Source organism: Bos javanicus, chromosome 7 (genome assembly GCF_032452875.1).
Source record: "Bos javanicus breed banteng chromosome 7, ARS-OSU_banteng_1.0, whole genome shotgun sequence".
Lineage (NCBI taxonomy): Eukaryota > Metazoa > Chordata > Mammalia > Artiodactyla > Bovidae > Bos > Bos javanicus.
In genome coordinates this window covers 40,506,386-40,522,352 of record NC_083874.1, presented here as the reverse complement: position 1 = coordinate 40,522,352, position 15,967 = coordinate 40,506,386, and the positions used below count along the sequence as shown (strand labels likewise).

At 38.1% G+C, this 15,967-nt stretch overlaps 1 protein-coding gene across 1 annotated transcript in view; it reads right to left on the bottom strand.

The window, feature by feature from the left end:
• Nucleotides 1-15,967, bottom strand: part of GCSAML (germinal center associated signaling and motility like) — a 53,613-nt gene that overhangs the window by 11,659 nt on the left and 25,987 nt on the right. The window contains exon 3 of the mRNA XM_061423201.1: nt 15,398-15,447. Within this exon, the coding sequence (XP_061279185.1) occupies nt 15,398-15,447 (50 nt within the window). The remainder of the gene's footprint in view (nt 1-15,397; nt 15,448-15,967) is intronic.

Below are 15,967 nucleotides of genomic sequence, written 5' to 3'. Positions count from 1 at the left end.
CAAGCCACTCATCCAACCCAACCCACAGGGAGGAACCTCTATATTAAGAGGAACCACAAACTGCCAAAATACAGAAAGGCCACCCCAAACACAGCAATCTAAACAAGATGAAAAGGCAGAAAAATACTCAGCAGATAAAGGAACATGATAAATGCCCACCAAACCAAACAAAAGAGGAGGAGATAGGGAGTCTACCTAAAAAAGAATTCAGAATAATGATACTAAAAATGATCCAAAATCTTAAAAATAAAATGGAGTTACAGATAAATAGCCTGGAGACAAGGATTGAGAAGATGCAAAAAAATGTTTAACAAGGACCTAGAAGAAATGAAAAAGAGTCTATCAATAATGAATAATGCAATAAATGAAATCAAAAACACTCTGGAGGGAACCAACAGTAGAATAACAAAGGCAGAAGTTAGGGTAAGTGAGGTTGAAGATAGAATGGTGGAAATAAACGAAGCAGAGAGGAAAAAAGAATTAAAAGAAATGAGACAACCTCAGAGACCTCTGGGACAATGTCAAACGCCCCAACATTCTAAAAATAGGAGTCCCAGAAGAAGAAGACAAAAAGAAAGGCCATGAGAAAATACTTAAGGGGATAATAGTTGAAAATTCCCCTAAAATGGGGAAGGAAATAGTCACCCCAAACCAAGAAACCCAGAGAGTCCCAAACAGGATAAACCCAAGGTGAAACACCCCCAAGACACATATTAATCAAATTTAAAAAGATCAAACACAAAGAACAAATATTAAAAGCAGCAAGGGAAAAACAACAAATAACACACAAGGGGATTCCCATAAGGATACCAGCTGATCTTTCAACAGAAACTCTTCAAGCCAGAAGGAAATGATAGGACATACTTAAAGTGATGAAAAAGAAAAACGTACAACCCAGATTACTATACCCAGCAAGGATCTCATTCAGATCTGAAGGAGAAAGCAAAAGCTTTACAGACAAGCAAAAGCTGAGAGAATTCAGCACCACTAAATCAGCTCTGTTAGGTCCATATCATTTCTGTCCTTTATCGAGCCCATATTTGCATGAAATGTTCCCTTGGTATCTCTAATTTTCTTGAAGACATCTCTAGTCTTTCCCATTCTGTTGTTTTTTTCTATTTCTTTGCATTGGTCACTGAAAAAGGCTTTCGTATCTCTTCTTTCTATTCTTTGGAACTCTGCATTCAGATGCTTATATCTTTCCTTTTCTCCTTTGCTTTTCGCTTCTCTTCTTTTCACAGGTATTTGTAAGGCCTCCTCAAACAGCCATTTTGCTTTCTTGCATTTCTTTTTCCATGGGTATCATCTCGATCCCTGTCTCCTGTACAATGTCACAAACCTCCGTCAATAGTTCATCAGGCACTCTATCTATCAGATCTAGTCCCTTAAATCTATTTCTCACTTCCACTGTATAATCATAAGGGATTTGATTTAGGTCATACCTCAATGGTCTAGTGTTTTTCCCTACTTTCTTCAATTCAAGTCTGAATTTGGCAATAAGCAGTTCATGATCTGAGCCACAGTCAGCTCCCAGTCTTGTTTTTGTTGACTGTATAGAGCTTCCCCTTTGGCTGCAAAGAATATAATCAATCTGATTTCAGTGTTGACCATCTGGTGATGTCCATGTGTAGAGTCTTCTCTTGTGTTGTTGGAAGAGGGTGTTTGCTATGACCAAACTATGACCAAACTATGACCAAATGCTATGCCAAGTGCACTTTCTTGGCAAAACTCTATTAGTCTTTGCCCTGCTTCATTCCATATTCCAAGTCCAAATTTGCCTGTTACCAGGTGTTTCTTGACTTCCTACTTTTGCATTCCAGTCCCCTATAAAGAAAAGGACATCTTTTTTGGGTGTTAGTACTAAAAGGTCTTGTAGGTCTTCTTAGAACCGTTCAACTTGAGCTTCTTCAGCATTACTGGTTGGGGCATAGACTTGGAGGACAGAAATAGTATGAACCTAACAGAAGCAGTAGATTTTAAGAAGACATGGCAGGGATACACAGAAGAACTGTACAAAAAATATCTTCACAACCCAGGTAATCACGATGCTGTGATCACTCACCTAGAGCCAGACATCCTAGAATGTGAAGTCAAGTGGGCCTTAGAAAGCAGCACTATGAACAAAGCTAGTGGAGGTGATGGAATTCCAGTTGAGCTATTTCAAATCTGAAAGATGATGCTGTGAAAGTGATGCACTCAATATGCTAGCAAATTTGGAAAACTCATCACTGGCCCCAGGACTGGAAAAAGTCAGTTTTCATTCCAATCCCAAAGAAAGACAATGCCAAAGAATGCTCAAACTACCACACAATTGCACTCATCTCACATGCTAGTAAAGTAATGCTCAAAATTCTCCAAGCCAGGCTTCAGCAATACATGAACCATAAACTTGCAGATGTTCAAGCTGGTTTTAGAAAAAGCAGAGGAACCAGAGATCAAATTGCCAATATCCACTGGATCATGGAAAAAGCAAGAGAGTTCAGAAAAACATCTATTTCTGCTTTATTGACTAAGCCAAAGCCTTTGACTGTGTAGATCACAATAAACTGTGGAAAATTCTTCAGGAGATGGGAATACCAGACCACCTGACCTGCCTCTTGAGAAACCTATATGCAGGTCAGGAAGCAACAGTTAGAACTGGACATGGAACTACAGACTGGTTCTAAATAGGAAAAGGAGTATGTCAAGGCTGTATATTGTCTCCCTGCTTATTTAACTTCTATGCAGAATACATGATGAGAAATAATGGACAGGAAGAAGCACAAGTTGGAATCAAGATCGCTGGGAGAAATATCAGAAACCTCAGATATGCAGATGACACCACCCTTATGACAGAAAATGAAGAGGAACTAAAGAGCCTCTTGATGAAATTGAAAGAGTAGAGTGAAAAAGTTGGCTTATAGCTCAACATTCAGAAAATAAAGATCATGGCATCTGGTCCCATCACTTCATGGGAAATAGATGGGGAAACAGTGGAAACAGTGTCAGACTTTATTTTGGGGGGCTCCAAAATCACTGCAGATGGTGACTGCAGCCATGAAATTAAAAGACGCTTACTCCTTGGAAGGAAAGTTATGTCCAACCTAGATACCATATTGAAAAGCAAAGACATTACTTTGCCAACAAAGGTCCGTCTAGTCAAGGCTATGGTTTTTCCAGTGGTCATGTATAGATGTGAGAGTTGGACTGTGAAGAAAGCAGAGCACCAAAGAGTTGATGCTTTTGAACTGTGGTGTTCAAGAAGACTCTTGAGAGTCCCTTGGACTGCAAGGAGATCCAACCAGTCCATTTTGAAGGAGATCAGCCCTGGGATTTCTTTGGAAGGAATGATACTAAAGCTGAAACTCCAGTACTTTGGCCACCTCATGTGAAGAGTTGACTCATTGGAAAAGACTCTGATGCTGGGAGGGATTGGGGGTAGGAGGAGAAGGGGACAACAGAGGATGAGAAGGCTGGATGGCATCACTGACTCAATGGACCTGAGTCTGAGTGAACTCCGGGAATTGGTGGTGGACAGGGAGGCCTGGCGTGCTGCATGGGGTCTCAAAGAGTCAGACACGACTGAGCGACTAAACTGAACTGAACTGAAACCAGCTGTTCAACAAATGCTAAAGGATCTTCTCTAGACAGGAAACACAGAAAAGGTGTATAAACTCGGACCCAAAACAACAAAGTAAATGGCAATGGGAACATATTTATCAATAATTTAAAAAATGTAAATGGGTTAACTGCCCCAACCAAAAGACAAAGACTGGCTGAATGGATACAAAAACAAGACCCCTATATATTCTGTCTACAAGAGACCCACCTCAAAACAAAGGACACACAGGCTGAAAGTGAAAGACTGGAAAAAGATATTTCATGCAAATGGAGACCAAAAGAAAGCAGGAGTAGCAATACTCATATCAGATAAAGTAGACTTTGAAATAAAGGCCATAAAAAGAGACAAAGAAGGACACTGCATAATGATCAAAGGATCATTCCAAGAAGAAAATACAACAATTATAAATATATATTCACCCAACATAGGAGCACCACAATATGTAAGGCAAATGCTAACATGTGTGAAAGGGGAAATTAACAATAATACAATAATAGTGGGAGACTTTAATACCACACTCACACCTATGGATAGATCAACTAAACAGAAAATTAGCAAGGTAACACAAACTTTAAATGATACAATGGACCAATTAGAGCTAATTGATATCTATAAGACATTTCACCCCAAAACAATGAATTTCACCTTTTTCTCAAGTGCACATGGAACCTTCTCCAGGATAGATCACATCCTGGGCCATAAATCTAGCCTTGGTAAATTCAAAAAAATTGAAATCATTCCAAGCATCTTTTCTGACCACAATGCAGTAAAATTAGATGTCAACTACAAGAAAAAAACTATTAAAAATTCCATCATATGGAGGCTAAACAACACGCTTCTGAAAAACCAACAAATCACAGAATAAATAAAAAAAGAAGTCAAAATATGCATAGAAATAAATAAAAATGAAAACACGACAACCTAAAACCTATGGGACACTGTAAAACAGTGCTAAGGGGAAGGTTCATAGCAATACAGGCTTACCTCAAGAAACAAGAAAAAAGTCAAATAAATAACCTAACTCTACACCTAAATCAACTAGAAAAGGAAGAAATGAACAACCCCAGGGTTAGTAAAAGGAAAGAAATCTTTAAAATTAGGGCAGAAATAAATGCAAAAGAAACAAAAGAGACCATAGCAAAAATCAACAAAGCTAAAAGCTGGTTCTTTGAGAAGATAAATAAAATAGACAAACCATTAGCAAGACTCATCAAGAAACAAAGGGACAAGAACCAAATCAACAAAATTAGAAATGAAAATGGAGAGATCACAACAGACAACACAGAAATACAAAGGATCATAAGAGACTACTATCAGCAAGTATATGCCAATAAAATGGACAACTCAGAAGAAATGGACAAATTCCTAGAAAAGTATAACTTTCCAAAACTGAACCAGGAAGAAATAGAAAATCTTAACAGACCCATCACAAGCATGGAAATCAAAACTGTAGTTAGAAATCTTCCAGCAAACAAAAGCCCAGGACCAGACGGCTTCACAGCTGAATTCTACAAAAATTTAGAGAAGAGCTAACACCTATCCTGCTCAAACTCTTCCAGAAAATTGCAGAGGAAGATAAACGTCCAAACTCATTCTATGAGGCCACCATCACCCTAATACCAAAACCAGACAAAGATGCCACAAAAAAAGAAAACCACAGGCCAATATCACTGATGAACATAGATGCAAAACTCCTTAACAATATCCTAGCAAACAGAATCTAACAACATATTAAAAAGATCATCCATCATGACCAAGTGGGCTTTATCCCAGGGATGCAAGGATTCTTTAATACCTGCAAATCAATCAATGTAATACACCACATTAGCAAATTGAAAGGTAAAAACCATATGATTATCTCAATAGATGCAGAGAAAGCCTTTGACAAAACTCAACACCCATTTATGATAAAAACCCTCCAGAAAGCAGGCATAGAAGGAACATAGCTCAACATAATAAAAGCTATATATGATAAACCCACAGCAAACAGCATCCTCAATGGTGAAAAATTGAAAATGTTTCCCCTAAAGTCAGGAAGAAGACAAGGGTGCCCACTCTTACCACTACTATTCAACATAGTTTTGGAAGTTTTAGCCACAGCAATCAGAGAAGAAAAAGAAATAAAAGGAATCCAGATTGGAAAAGAAGAAGTAAAACTCTCACTGTTTGCAGATGACATGATCCTCTACATAGAAAACCCTAAAGATTACTAGAAAATTACTAGAGCTAATCAATGAATATAGGAAAGCTGCAGTATATAAAATCAACACACAGAAATCCCTTGCATTCCTATACACTAACAATGAGAAAACAAAAAGAGAAATTAAGGAAACAATTCCATTCACCATTGCAACAACAAAAAAATAAAATACTTAGGAATAAATCTACATAAAGAAACAAAAGACCGGATTCATTTTGATATTTGGCAAAACTAATACAATTATGTAAAGTTTAAAAATAAAATAAAAGAAAAAAACTATAAACACTGATGAAAAAAATCAAAGATGACACAAATAGATGGAGAAATATACCATGTTCATGGATTGGAAGAATCAATATAGTGAAAATGAGTATACTATCAAAAGTAATCTATAGATTAAACACAATCGCTATCAAGCTACCAACGGTATTTTACAGAGAACTAGAACAAATAATTTCACAATTTGTATGGAAATACAAAAAACCTCTAATAGCCAAAGCAATCTTGAGAAAGAAGAATGGAACTGGAGGAATCAACCTGCCTGACTTCAGGCTACACTACAAAGCTACAGTCATCAAGACAGTATGGTACTGGCACAAAGACAGAAATATAGATCAATGGGACAAAACAGAAAGTCCAGAGATAAATCCACACACCTATGGAGACCTTATCTTTGACAAAGGAGGCAAGAATATATAATGGAGAAAGACTATCTCTTTAACAAGTGGTGTTGGGAAAACTGGTCAACCACTTGTAAAGGAATGAAACTAGAACACTTTCTAACACCATACACAAAAATAAACTCAAAATGGATTAAAGATCTAAACATAAGACCAGAAATTATAAAACTTCTAGTGGAAAATTTGGGCAAAACACTCTGACATAAATCACAGTAGGATCCTCTATACCCACCTCCCAGAGTAATGGAAAAAAGGCAAAAATAAACAAGTGGGACCTAATTAAACTTAAAAGCTTTTGCACAATGAAGGAAACTATAAGCAAGGTGATAAAACAGCCTTCAGAATGAGAGAAAATCATAGCAAACAAAGCAACTGACAAAGAATTAATCTCAAAAATATATAGGCAATTCCTGTAGCTCAATTCCAGAAAAATTAACAACCCAATCAAAAAATGGACTGAAGAACTAAACAGATATTTCTCCAAAGAAGACATAAAGATGGCTAACAAACATATGAAAAGATGTTCAACATCACTCATTATCAGAGAAATGCAAATCAAAACCACAATGAGGTACCATCTCACGCCAGTCAGAATGGCTGCTATCAAAAAGTCTACAAATAAATGCTGGACAGCATGTGGAGAAATTAAGGAAACCCTCTTACACTGTTGGTGGGAATGCAAACTGGTAGAGCCACTATGGAGAACAGTGTGGAGATTCCTTAAAAAACTGGAAATAGAACTGCCTTATGACCCACTAATCCCACTGTGGGACATACACACCAAGGAAACCAGAAGTGAAAGAGACACGTGTACCCCAATGTTCATTGCAGCACTGTTTATAATAGCCAGGACATGAAGCAACCTAGATGTCCATCGGCAGATGAATGGATAAAAAAGATGTGGTACATATACACAATGGAATATTACTCAGCCATTAAAAAGAATGCATTTGAATCAGTTCTAATGAGGTGGATGAAACTGGAGCCTATTATACAGAGTGAAGTAAGTCAGAAAGAAAAACACCAATACAGTATATTAATGCATATATATGGAATTTAGAAAGATGGTAATGATGACCCTATATGTGAGACAGCAAAAGAGACACAAATGTATAGAACAGTCTATTGGACTCTGTGGGAGAAGGCGAGGGTGGGATGATTTGAGAGAATAGCATTGAAACATGTATATTATCATATATGAAACAAATCGCCAGTCCAGGTTCTATACATGAGACAGGGTGCTCAGGGCTGGTGCACTGGGATGATCCTGAGGGATGGGATGGGGAGGGAGTTAAGAGAGGGGTTCAGGATGGAGAACACAAATAAACCCATGGCTGAATCATGTCAATGTATGGGAAAAACCACTACAATATTGCAAAGTAATTAGCCTCCAATTAAAATAAATAAATTTTTTAAAAAGAAAGAGGATATTTTCCTTTTTATTTATGCTCTTAATATGTATTCACAACCTGCCCAAATAAAACAAACAAAAGTGTGAATTCAGCAACACTCTGTTGTTATTGAATTGATTCTGTGAGTCCTAGATTGTGAAAGAAAGCACACATATGGTATGGAACAGAATGAATATCTAGATACTGATGCACTTACCAGAAAGTCTGGACTCAATACTGCAATTCACAGAGTTGAAAGGCACATCTAATTATTAACTAGAGTGGCTGCCTAGGAATTAATCTCAGTAAAGGCCTGTATAAAAAGGCATTACTGCTTCAGGTTGTAATTGTCTCCTATTACTGCTGCCATGGAATTAAAAGACACTTACGCCCTGGAAGAAAAGCTATAATAAACATAGAGTACTAAAAAATAGAGACATCACTTTGCTGACAAAAGTCTGTATAGTCAAAGATATGGTTTTTCCTGTAGTGCTACGGTTGTGAGAGCCGGACCATACTGAAGGCTGAGTGCCAAAGAATTGATGCTTTTGAACTGCGGTGCTTATGAAGATTTAGAGAGTCCCTTGGACAGCAAGGAGATCAAACCAGTCAATCCCAAAGAAAATAGACCCTGAATACTCATTGGAAGGACTGATACTGAAGCTTCAATACTTTGGCTACCTGATGCTGTTAGGGAAATTAAACTTCCCTTGTAGCTCAGTCAGTAGTCTGCCTCCAGTGCAGGAGAACTGGATTCCATTCCTGGGTCAGGAAGATCCCCTGGAGAAGGAAATGGCAACCCACTCCAGTTTTCTTGCCTGGAGAATCCCATGGACAGAGGAGCCTGGCAGGTTACAGTTTATGGCGTTGCAACAGTCAGACACGACTGAGAGATTAAGCAAGAGCACGCGCGCACACACACACACACACACACACACACATATACACAACACAGTCTTACTTAGGCTTCAGAGACAAAGCAGAGCAGGCGTCTGACTTTGCTTCTAACCTGCCTGGAAACTGCCCTGACTGGGAGTGACTGGGAGTGACTGCATGCTGTGAGTGCAAGACTTTCAGTACCTTACATAAAATGGGGGAAGAGTCTTGAAATTGTTGAGCCCCTGAAGGGGACCTGGCCAATCAAGCCCCAGGCTTAACAACATTCCAAGTTTTACAAGACAAAACAAACAGAATTAGCATGAAACTAGGCTCGCAATAGATATTAAGAAGAAGTGGCAAGATACACAGAAGAACTGTACAAAAAAGATCTTCATGACCCAGATAATCACGATGCTGTGATCACTCACCTAGAGCCAGACATCCTAGAATGTGAAGTCAAGTGGGCCTTAGAAAGCAGCACTATGAACAAAGCTAGTGGAGGTGATGGAATTCCAGTTGAGCTATTTCAAATCCTGAAAGATGATGCTGTGAAAGTGCTGCACTCAATATGCCAGCAAATTTGGAAAACTCAGCAGTGGCCACAGGACTGGAAAAGGTCAGTTTTCATTCCAATCCCAAAGAAAGGCAATGCCAAAGAATGCTCAAACGACCGCACAATTGCACTCATCTCACACGCTAGTAAAGTAATGCTCAAAATTCTCCAAGCCAGGCTTCAGCAATACATGAACCATGAACTTCCAGATGTTCAAGCTGGTTTTAGAAAAGGCAGAGGAACCAGAGATCAAATTGCCAACATCCGCTGGATCATGGAAAAAGCAAGAGAGTTCAGAAAAATATCTATTTCTGCTTTATTGACTATGCCAAAGCCTTTGACTGTGTAGATCACAATAAACTGTGGAAAATTCTTCAAGAGATGGGAATACCAGACCACCTGATCTGCCTCTTGAGAAACCTGTATGCAGGTCAGGAAGCAACAGTTAGAACTGGACATGGAACAACAGACTGGTTCCAAATAGGAAAAGGAGTACGTCAAGGCTGTATATTGTCACCCTGCTTATTTAACTTATATGCAGAGTATATCATGAGAAACGCTGGGCTGGAAGAAGCACAAACTGGAATCAAGATTGCTGGGAGAAATATCAATAACCTCAGATATGCAGATGACACCACCCTTATGGCAAAAAGTGAAGAGGAACTAAAAAGCCTCTTGATGAAAGTGAAAGAGGAGAGTGAAAAAGTTGGCTTAAAGCTCAACATTCAGAAAACGAAGATCATGGCATCCAGTCCCATCACTTCATGGCAAATAGATGTCAGACTTTATATTTGGGGGCTCCAAAATCACTGCAGATGGTGACTGCAGCCATGAAATTAAAAGACACTTACTCCTTGAAAGGAAAGTTATGCCCAACCTAGATACCATATTCAAAAGCAGAGACATTACTTTGCCAACAAAGGTCCGTCTAGTCAAGGCTATGGTTTTTCCAGTGGTCATGTATGTGTGTGAGAGTTGGACTGTGAAGAAAGCGGAGCACCGAAGAACTGATGCTTTTGAACTGTGGTGTTGGAGAAGACTCTTGAGAGTCCCTTGGACTGCAAGCAGATCCAACTAGTCCATTCTGAAAGAGATCAGTCCTGGGTGTTCTTTGGAAGGACTGATGCTAAAGCTGAAAGTCCAATACTTTGGCTACCTCATGCAAAGAGTTGATTCATTGGAAAAGACCCTCATGCTGGGAGGGACTGGGGGCAGGAGGAGAAGGGGATGACAGAGGATGAGATGGCTGGATGGCATCACCAACTCGATGGACATGAGTTTGAGTAAACTCCAGGAGTTTGTGATGGACAGGGAGGCCTGGCATTTTGTGATTCATGGGGTCTCAGAGTCAGACATGACTGAGCGACTGTCTGAACTGAGGCTTGGATTTGGTCACAGATTGATGATGATATCAGTTTGCATCTGTCCTGGGATTATAAATGGGAGACCCAAATTGCAGTCTTTGAAGTCTCACCCATGGAGTGGACATGCTGCCTGAGACCCTTTCCCAATTGGAACTCTAGATGTCCTGTGACATGGGACTTCCCAGAGCTGATTGAGTCTGAATGTTGGTCAAAATCCAATATGGTGATGTATCTTTTGCTCTTTCTATTTCTCCTTTCTTTTAATGTTAGTATATTGAAAGTAAGCTAGATAATTCTCTTATATCTGTATTATTTATTTGTATATAACAAGTGGCTTATTTTGTTAACAAATCCTGTGAACCTGAGATGAAAGTGAAAACTTTCTGCAAAACAGATGCAAAGAGCTGGCTCATTGGAAAGACCCTGATGCTGGGAAAGGTTGAGGGCAGGAGGAGAAGGGGGAAAAGGAGGATGAGATAGTTGGATGGCATCATCAACTTAATGGACATGAGCTTGAGCAAACTCTGGGAGTTAAGGACAGGGAAGCCTGGCCTGCTGCCATCCATGGAGTCGCAGAGTCAGACATGACTGAGTGACTGAACAAAAACTGCTGTAACAAATTATCACAAACCTGATGGCTTAAAACAATGCAAGTTTATTACTAATATCTTACAGTTTTAGATACTAGAATTCTGAGTCTCACTGGGCCAAAATCAAGATGTTGACATAGCTGCATTCCTTTCTGGAGATTCTAAAGAAGACTCAATTTCTTTGCCTTTTCCAGCTTCTGGAGGCTACACTCATTCCTTGGATCATTGTCCCCTTCCACTGCTACAAACAAGCAATAGCTGTTTGAGTTTTTCTTATGCTGCATCACTCTGACACTGTGCTGCATCACTTCTGCTTCTCTCTTCTACATTTTAAGAGCATTTGTTCATCTCCCCACCTAGAAACCTTGAGTCACATATGCAAAGTCCCTTTTGACATTTAAAAATATAGTCAAACTTGGATATCTTTGGGGGCCTTTATTCTGTTAATACCTGTTTGCGTGCTCAGTAGCTCAGTCCTGTCCAACTCGTTGTGACCCCATGAGCTGTAGTCCACCAGGCTCCTCTGTCCATGCGATTTTCCAAGTATTTTCCAATACTGGAAAGGGTTGTCATTCCCTCCTCCAGGGGATCTTCCCAACTCAGGAATTGAACCCACATCTCTTGTATTGGCAGGAAAATTCTTTACTGCTAAACCACCTGGGAAGCCCCTTATTCTACCTACTACCCATATATTCCTTGTTATAAAGCCAAAAAAGAAAAATATCTAAAGATTTAGGAATATAAGAATATTTAAATGAATTTAGTGCTATAACCTTCTCATCCTTGCCCCAACATCTCAGAAAATGGCAAAGATAACCTTCCTTTCCCTATGTCCATGAGATAACACGTGGTAACCATCACAGTGCTTTCTAAATTGCAAATTTGTCTTGCTGTTTGTATTTTGGTAAGTCTTCTGGCTCTGTTATGATTCATACACCATTAATAGACTGCCACATCTTTCCTGCAGTTCAACCCAATAATTATGACTGATATGTAATTATTGAAACCAGGAATGGTTGAAGTAAGAAACTTCCAAAGGAAGAATCTCAAAGGTATGAGAATCTGGGCTTAGTTACATCAGCTGATTAGGTTTAGAGGCAGAGCAGATGCCATCAGTATTTTTTTAAAAAATGAGACACAAGTAGTCCACAGTACAAATGGCAAAAGACTTATTAAAATGGTCACTTGGGTGGAAAAGCCTAGCCTAAATGACTGCTCTAACAGACCTTTAGGGAAAGAATGAGAACTATAAAGACTAACTGATTATCTGATTGTTTTTGGAGCACATAAACAGAGAATATGATACTTTAAATTTGTGGTTCAAGAGCTGATTAAAGGACCAAGGAAACCTCCCTAAAAAAATCTTATTTTACCTTAGCCCACTAATAATAGAAGGGAATTTTTTCCTATGTCTATGTCATAGTGTGTTGAAGGGGTCCATAAATATATCCAATGAATATTAATTACCATGACTTTAAAACAAGGGTGAAAGCAGATATGCTGACCAATTTGCAGTAGCATTGTATAGATTCTCCCCAAATGGCTCTGGTCCAAATGGAATGTAAACTAACTAAAAAAAGCAATAAAATAATTATTGACTTTAATATCAAAAAGATGCAGAACCAATACAATATTGTAAAGTAATTAGACTCTAATTAAAATAAATAAATTTAAATTTGACCCAGAGGGATGGTATGGGGAGGGAGGAGGGAGGAGGGTTCAGGATGGGGAACACATGTATTAAATCTTAATTAAAGATAAAAAAAATAATAAAAAATAAATAAATAAAAACATAAAAAAAAAGATGCAGAGGTGGTAATTTTGATAACTTTTTCACTTAATTTCCCTTTTTGGCCTCAGTAAATGTGGCTGGGTCTTGGACATTTTCACAAACTTAATTAGATAACTTCAGTGGCATTTACTGTTGCAGACGAGGTCTGTTAATTCACTAAAGCAGTGCATTGGCATATATTTAGATACATTTGCTTTCATGAAGAGACACCAGTGCTACTTCATTGGTGTATTTCAGGGCTTTATCAATTTCTGTCTCTCTGTCAATATCTGCTTTGCAGGAACATTGATCATTTCATATATCTGCAGGACATAAAAACAATCTACTATATAGAGGACATAAGGCTGATAGATCCTGGTGAACATAAAGGGACAAGTACCCTAGAATACTTTAGATATATAGTTTGCCATAGGAAAATGAAGGAACCTTCACCTTGGTGAAGTTTTGGGGGGCGAGGGTGGGGGGTAGTAGCCTGAATTATTTCAGGATAGCCCCACCTCAATCCAGAGAAGGCAATGGCACCCCACTCCAGTACTCTTTCACCTGGAGAAGCCTGGTAGGCTGCAGTCCATGGGGTTGCTAAGAGTCGGACACGACTGAGCGACTTCACTTTCACTTTTCACTTTTGTGCATTGAAGAAGGAAATGGCAACCCACTCTAGTGTTCTTGCCTGAAGAATCCCAGGGAAGGGGGAGCCTGGTGGGCTGCCTTCTATGGAGTCGTACAGAGTCAGACACAACTGAAGTGACTTAGCAGCAGCAGCAGCAGCCACCTCAATCAATTTGCATCTACTTTTCCTGTAAATAAAAGTAGCACAATATTTGGTGAATCTCAGGATTTGCGTTGGAGTTGGGCTCAAAGGAATAGCAAGAGGGCATCACTATAGATCCCGTAAACATTAAATACTTAAAATTTTAAGTTTAGGACCTCAGAATTTTAATTAAAAAGGATAAGTTTGATGAGAAATTTAACTTGCAAAACTGGCAAGATGAAACAGAAAATGTGAATAATCTATAACTACAAAAGCATTTGCATCTAGAAGTGAAAAAATTGCTTACAATAAACATTTTCCTCAGATACTTTTCACTAGAAAATTCTACCAAAGATTAGACAAAATAAAATAAAATCTGTCATACAGAAGCTCCTCAAAAGAGTAGAAAGTTTCCAAATCTGGGTCAAACACCAGCATTCCAGATGTATTGAAACAGGATAGCATCAGACAATAGAGCAATGGTCAACAATTGAGGATCCAAAGAGTAGAGTGTGGTGTCAAATAAATGAAGGAAGGAAGAATTTCAGGAGGGAGATGCTGAGAAACATTTTCAAGTGCTAGAAATACAGTGATGGAGATTAAGTTTGAATGTTGTCCTTTAGAGTCTGTAGTTACATCTGAACAGAGACATTCAACTTTTTTTTAATGTGATCCATACTTAAAAGTATATTTTATATCCTGGTTCAGTATAACCATATACATATATAAAATAAAAATAATTCTCATATAACAACTATATGTGCAGTGCACTATGATGCTGTTTAAGCATGTTATTCTAATTATGGCTGTGATGCAGTCTGGTAAAATGTGTTGTTTCATAGTCCACTGAACATGCTTAATGGAACAGTAGTACCAGAAGTAAACTACTCTGAGCTTAGACTGGGAAATGCAAAGTCCCAAATAATGAGGCCATACAATTCTTTCAAGAAGTTTGACTGTAAGATGAGAGGACAGTGGAAGCAATAGTGATAAGAAAATGTGAGTTTTCTTCATAATTGTTCATTTTGAGTAATTGCATGATTACTACAGTGGTAAAGAATGTGCCTGCAAATGCAGGAGATGCAGTGTCAATCCCTGGATTGGACGGATCCGCCGGAGAAGGAAATGGCAACCCACTGTAATATTCTTGCCTGGGAAATCCCATGGACAGAGGAGCCTAGTGGGTTATAGTCCTTGGGGTCACAAGGAGTCAATACAACCAAGCAACTAAGCGACAACACCTAGATACTATATTAAATGGAGTAAATGCTTTAAAATAAAAAAAAACACTCAACACCAGATAATATGAACCTATTTTAAAACTTCAATATATAAATTAAAATTGGCATAGTTTGGTTAATTCCTTCCCCTAGAAATCTATAAAATGCTGCCAGAAATAAATCATGTTCAAATACTACTGTAATATAAAGAATAAAGAGATCAGTTTTGTGAGACAAAAACAAGTAAAGGACCATCACATCCCTATAAGGACTCCAAGCAGAATTTCCTCCAACTGGACCATAGTATCAGAACATCAGCTAATTTGTATGTTTACAACATCCCTAGTATGAAAAATATTATGAAGCAATGACTTACTTTTCTTATCTTGACCTTGATTTTCTATCTCAAGTGTAGTCACTTCCTGCCTACAAAGGAAAAAGATAATAACATGAGACACTCCAATTCTCTGAAGCCAAAGTTGCACTTGAAAGAAACATTTCATTGCCCTTAACTTAAGCTCATTGCTAAATTTATAGTTCAAAGGTTAAATAAAATTAAATACTTGCTTACTCTCCTTTCAGAAAAACCATGAAATATAGTTAATGCTGTATTGTATAATTGAAATAGGCTCTCACATCTTTAAAAGATAAATATGTGAGATGATGGATGTTTTAATTACATCAGTGGGGCAATCCTTTCAAAACATATACATAAATCATCAAGTACTCTCTAATTATCTTAAAACTTTGTCTTAAAATTTTATTTTTTTAATTATACTTCAATAAAGGTGAAAAAAGGAAAGCTACACAAATCTAAGAAAAGAAAAAAAAGTAGAGAACAAATTCCACAAATGCCAACAAAGTATTTTATGAATTTATCGTACTTAGGAATTAGTAAATTGTTTAGACCACATATATTGTATATTATCATATATATGAAAAGCAT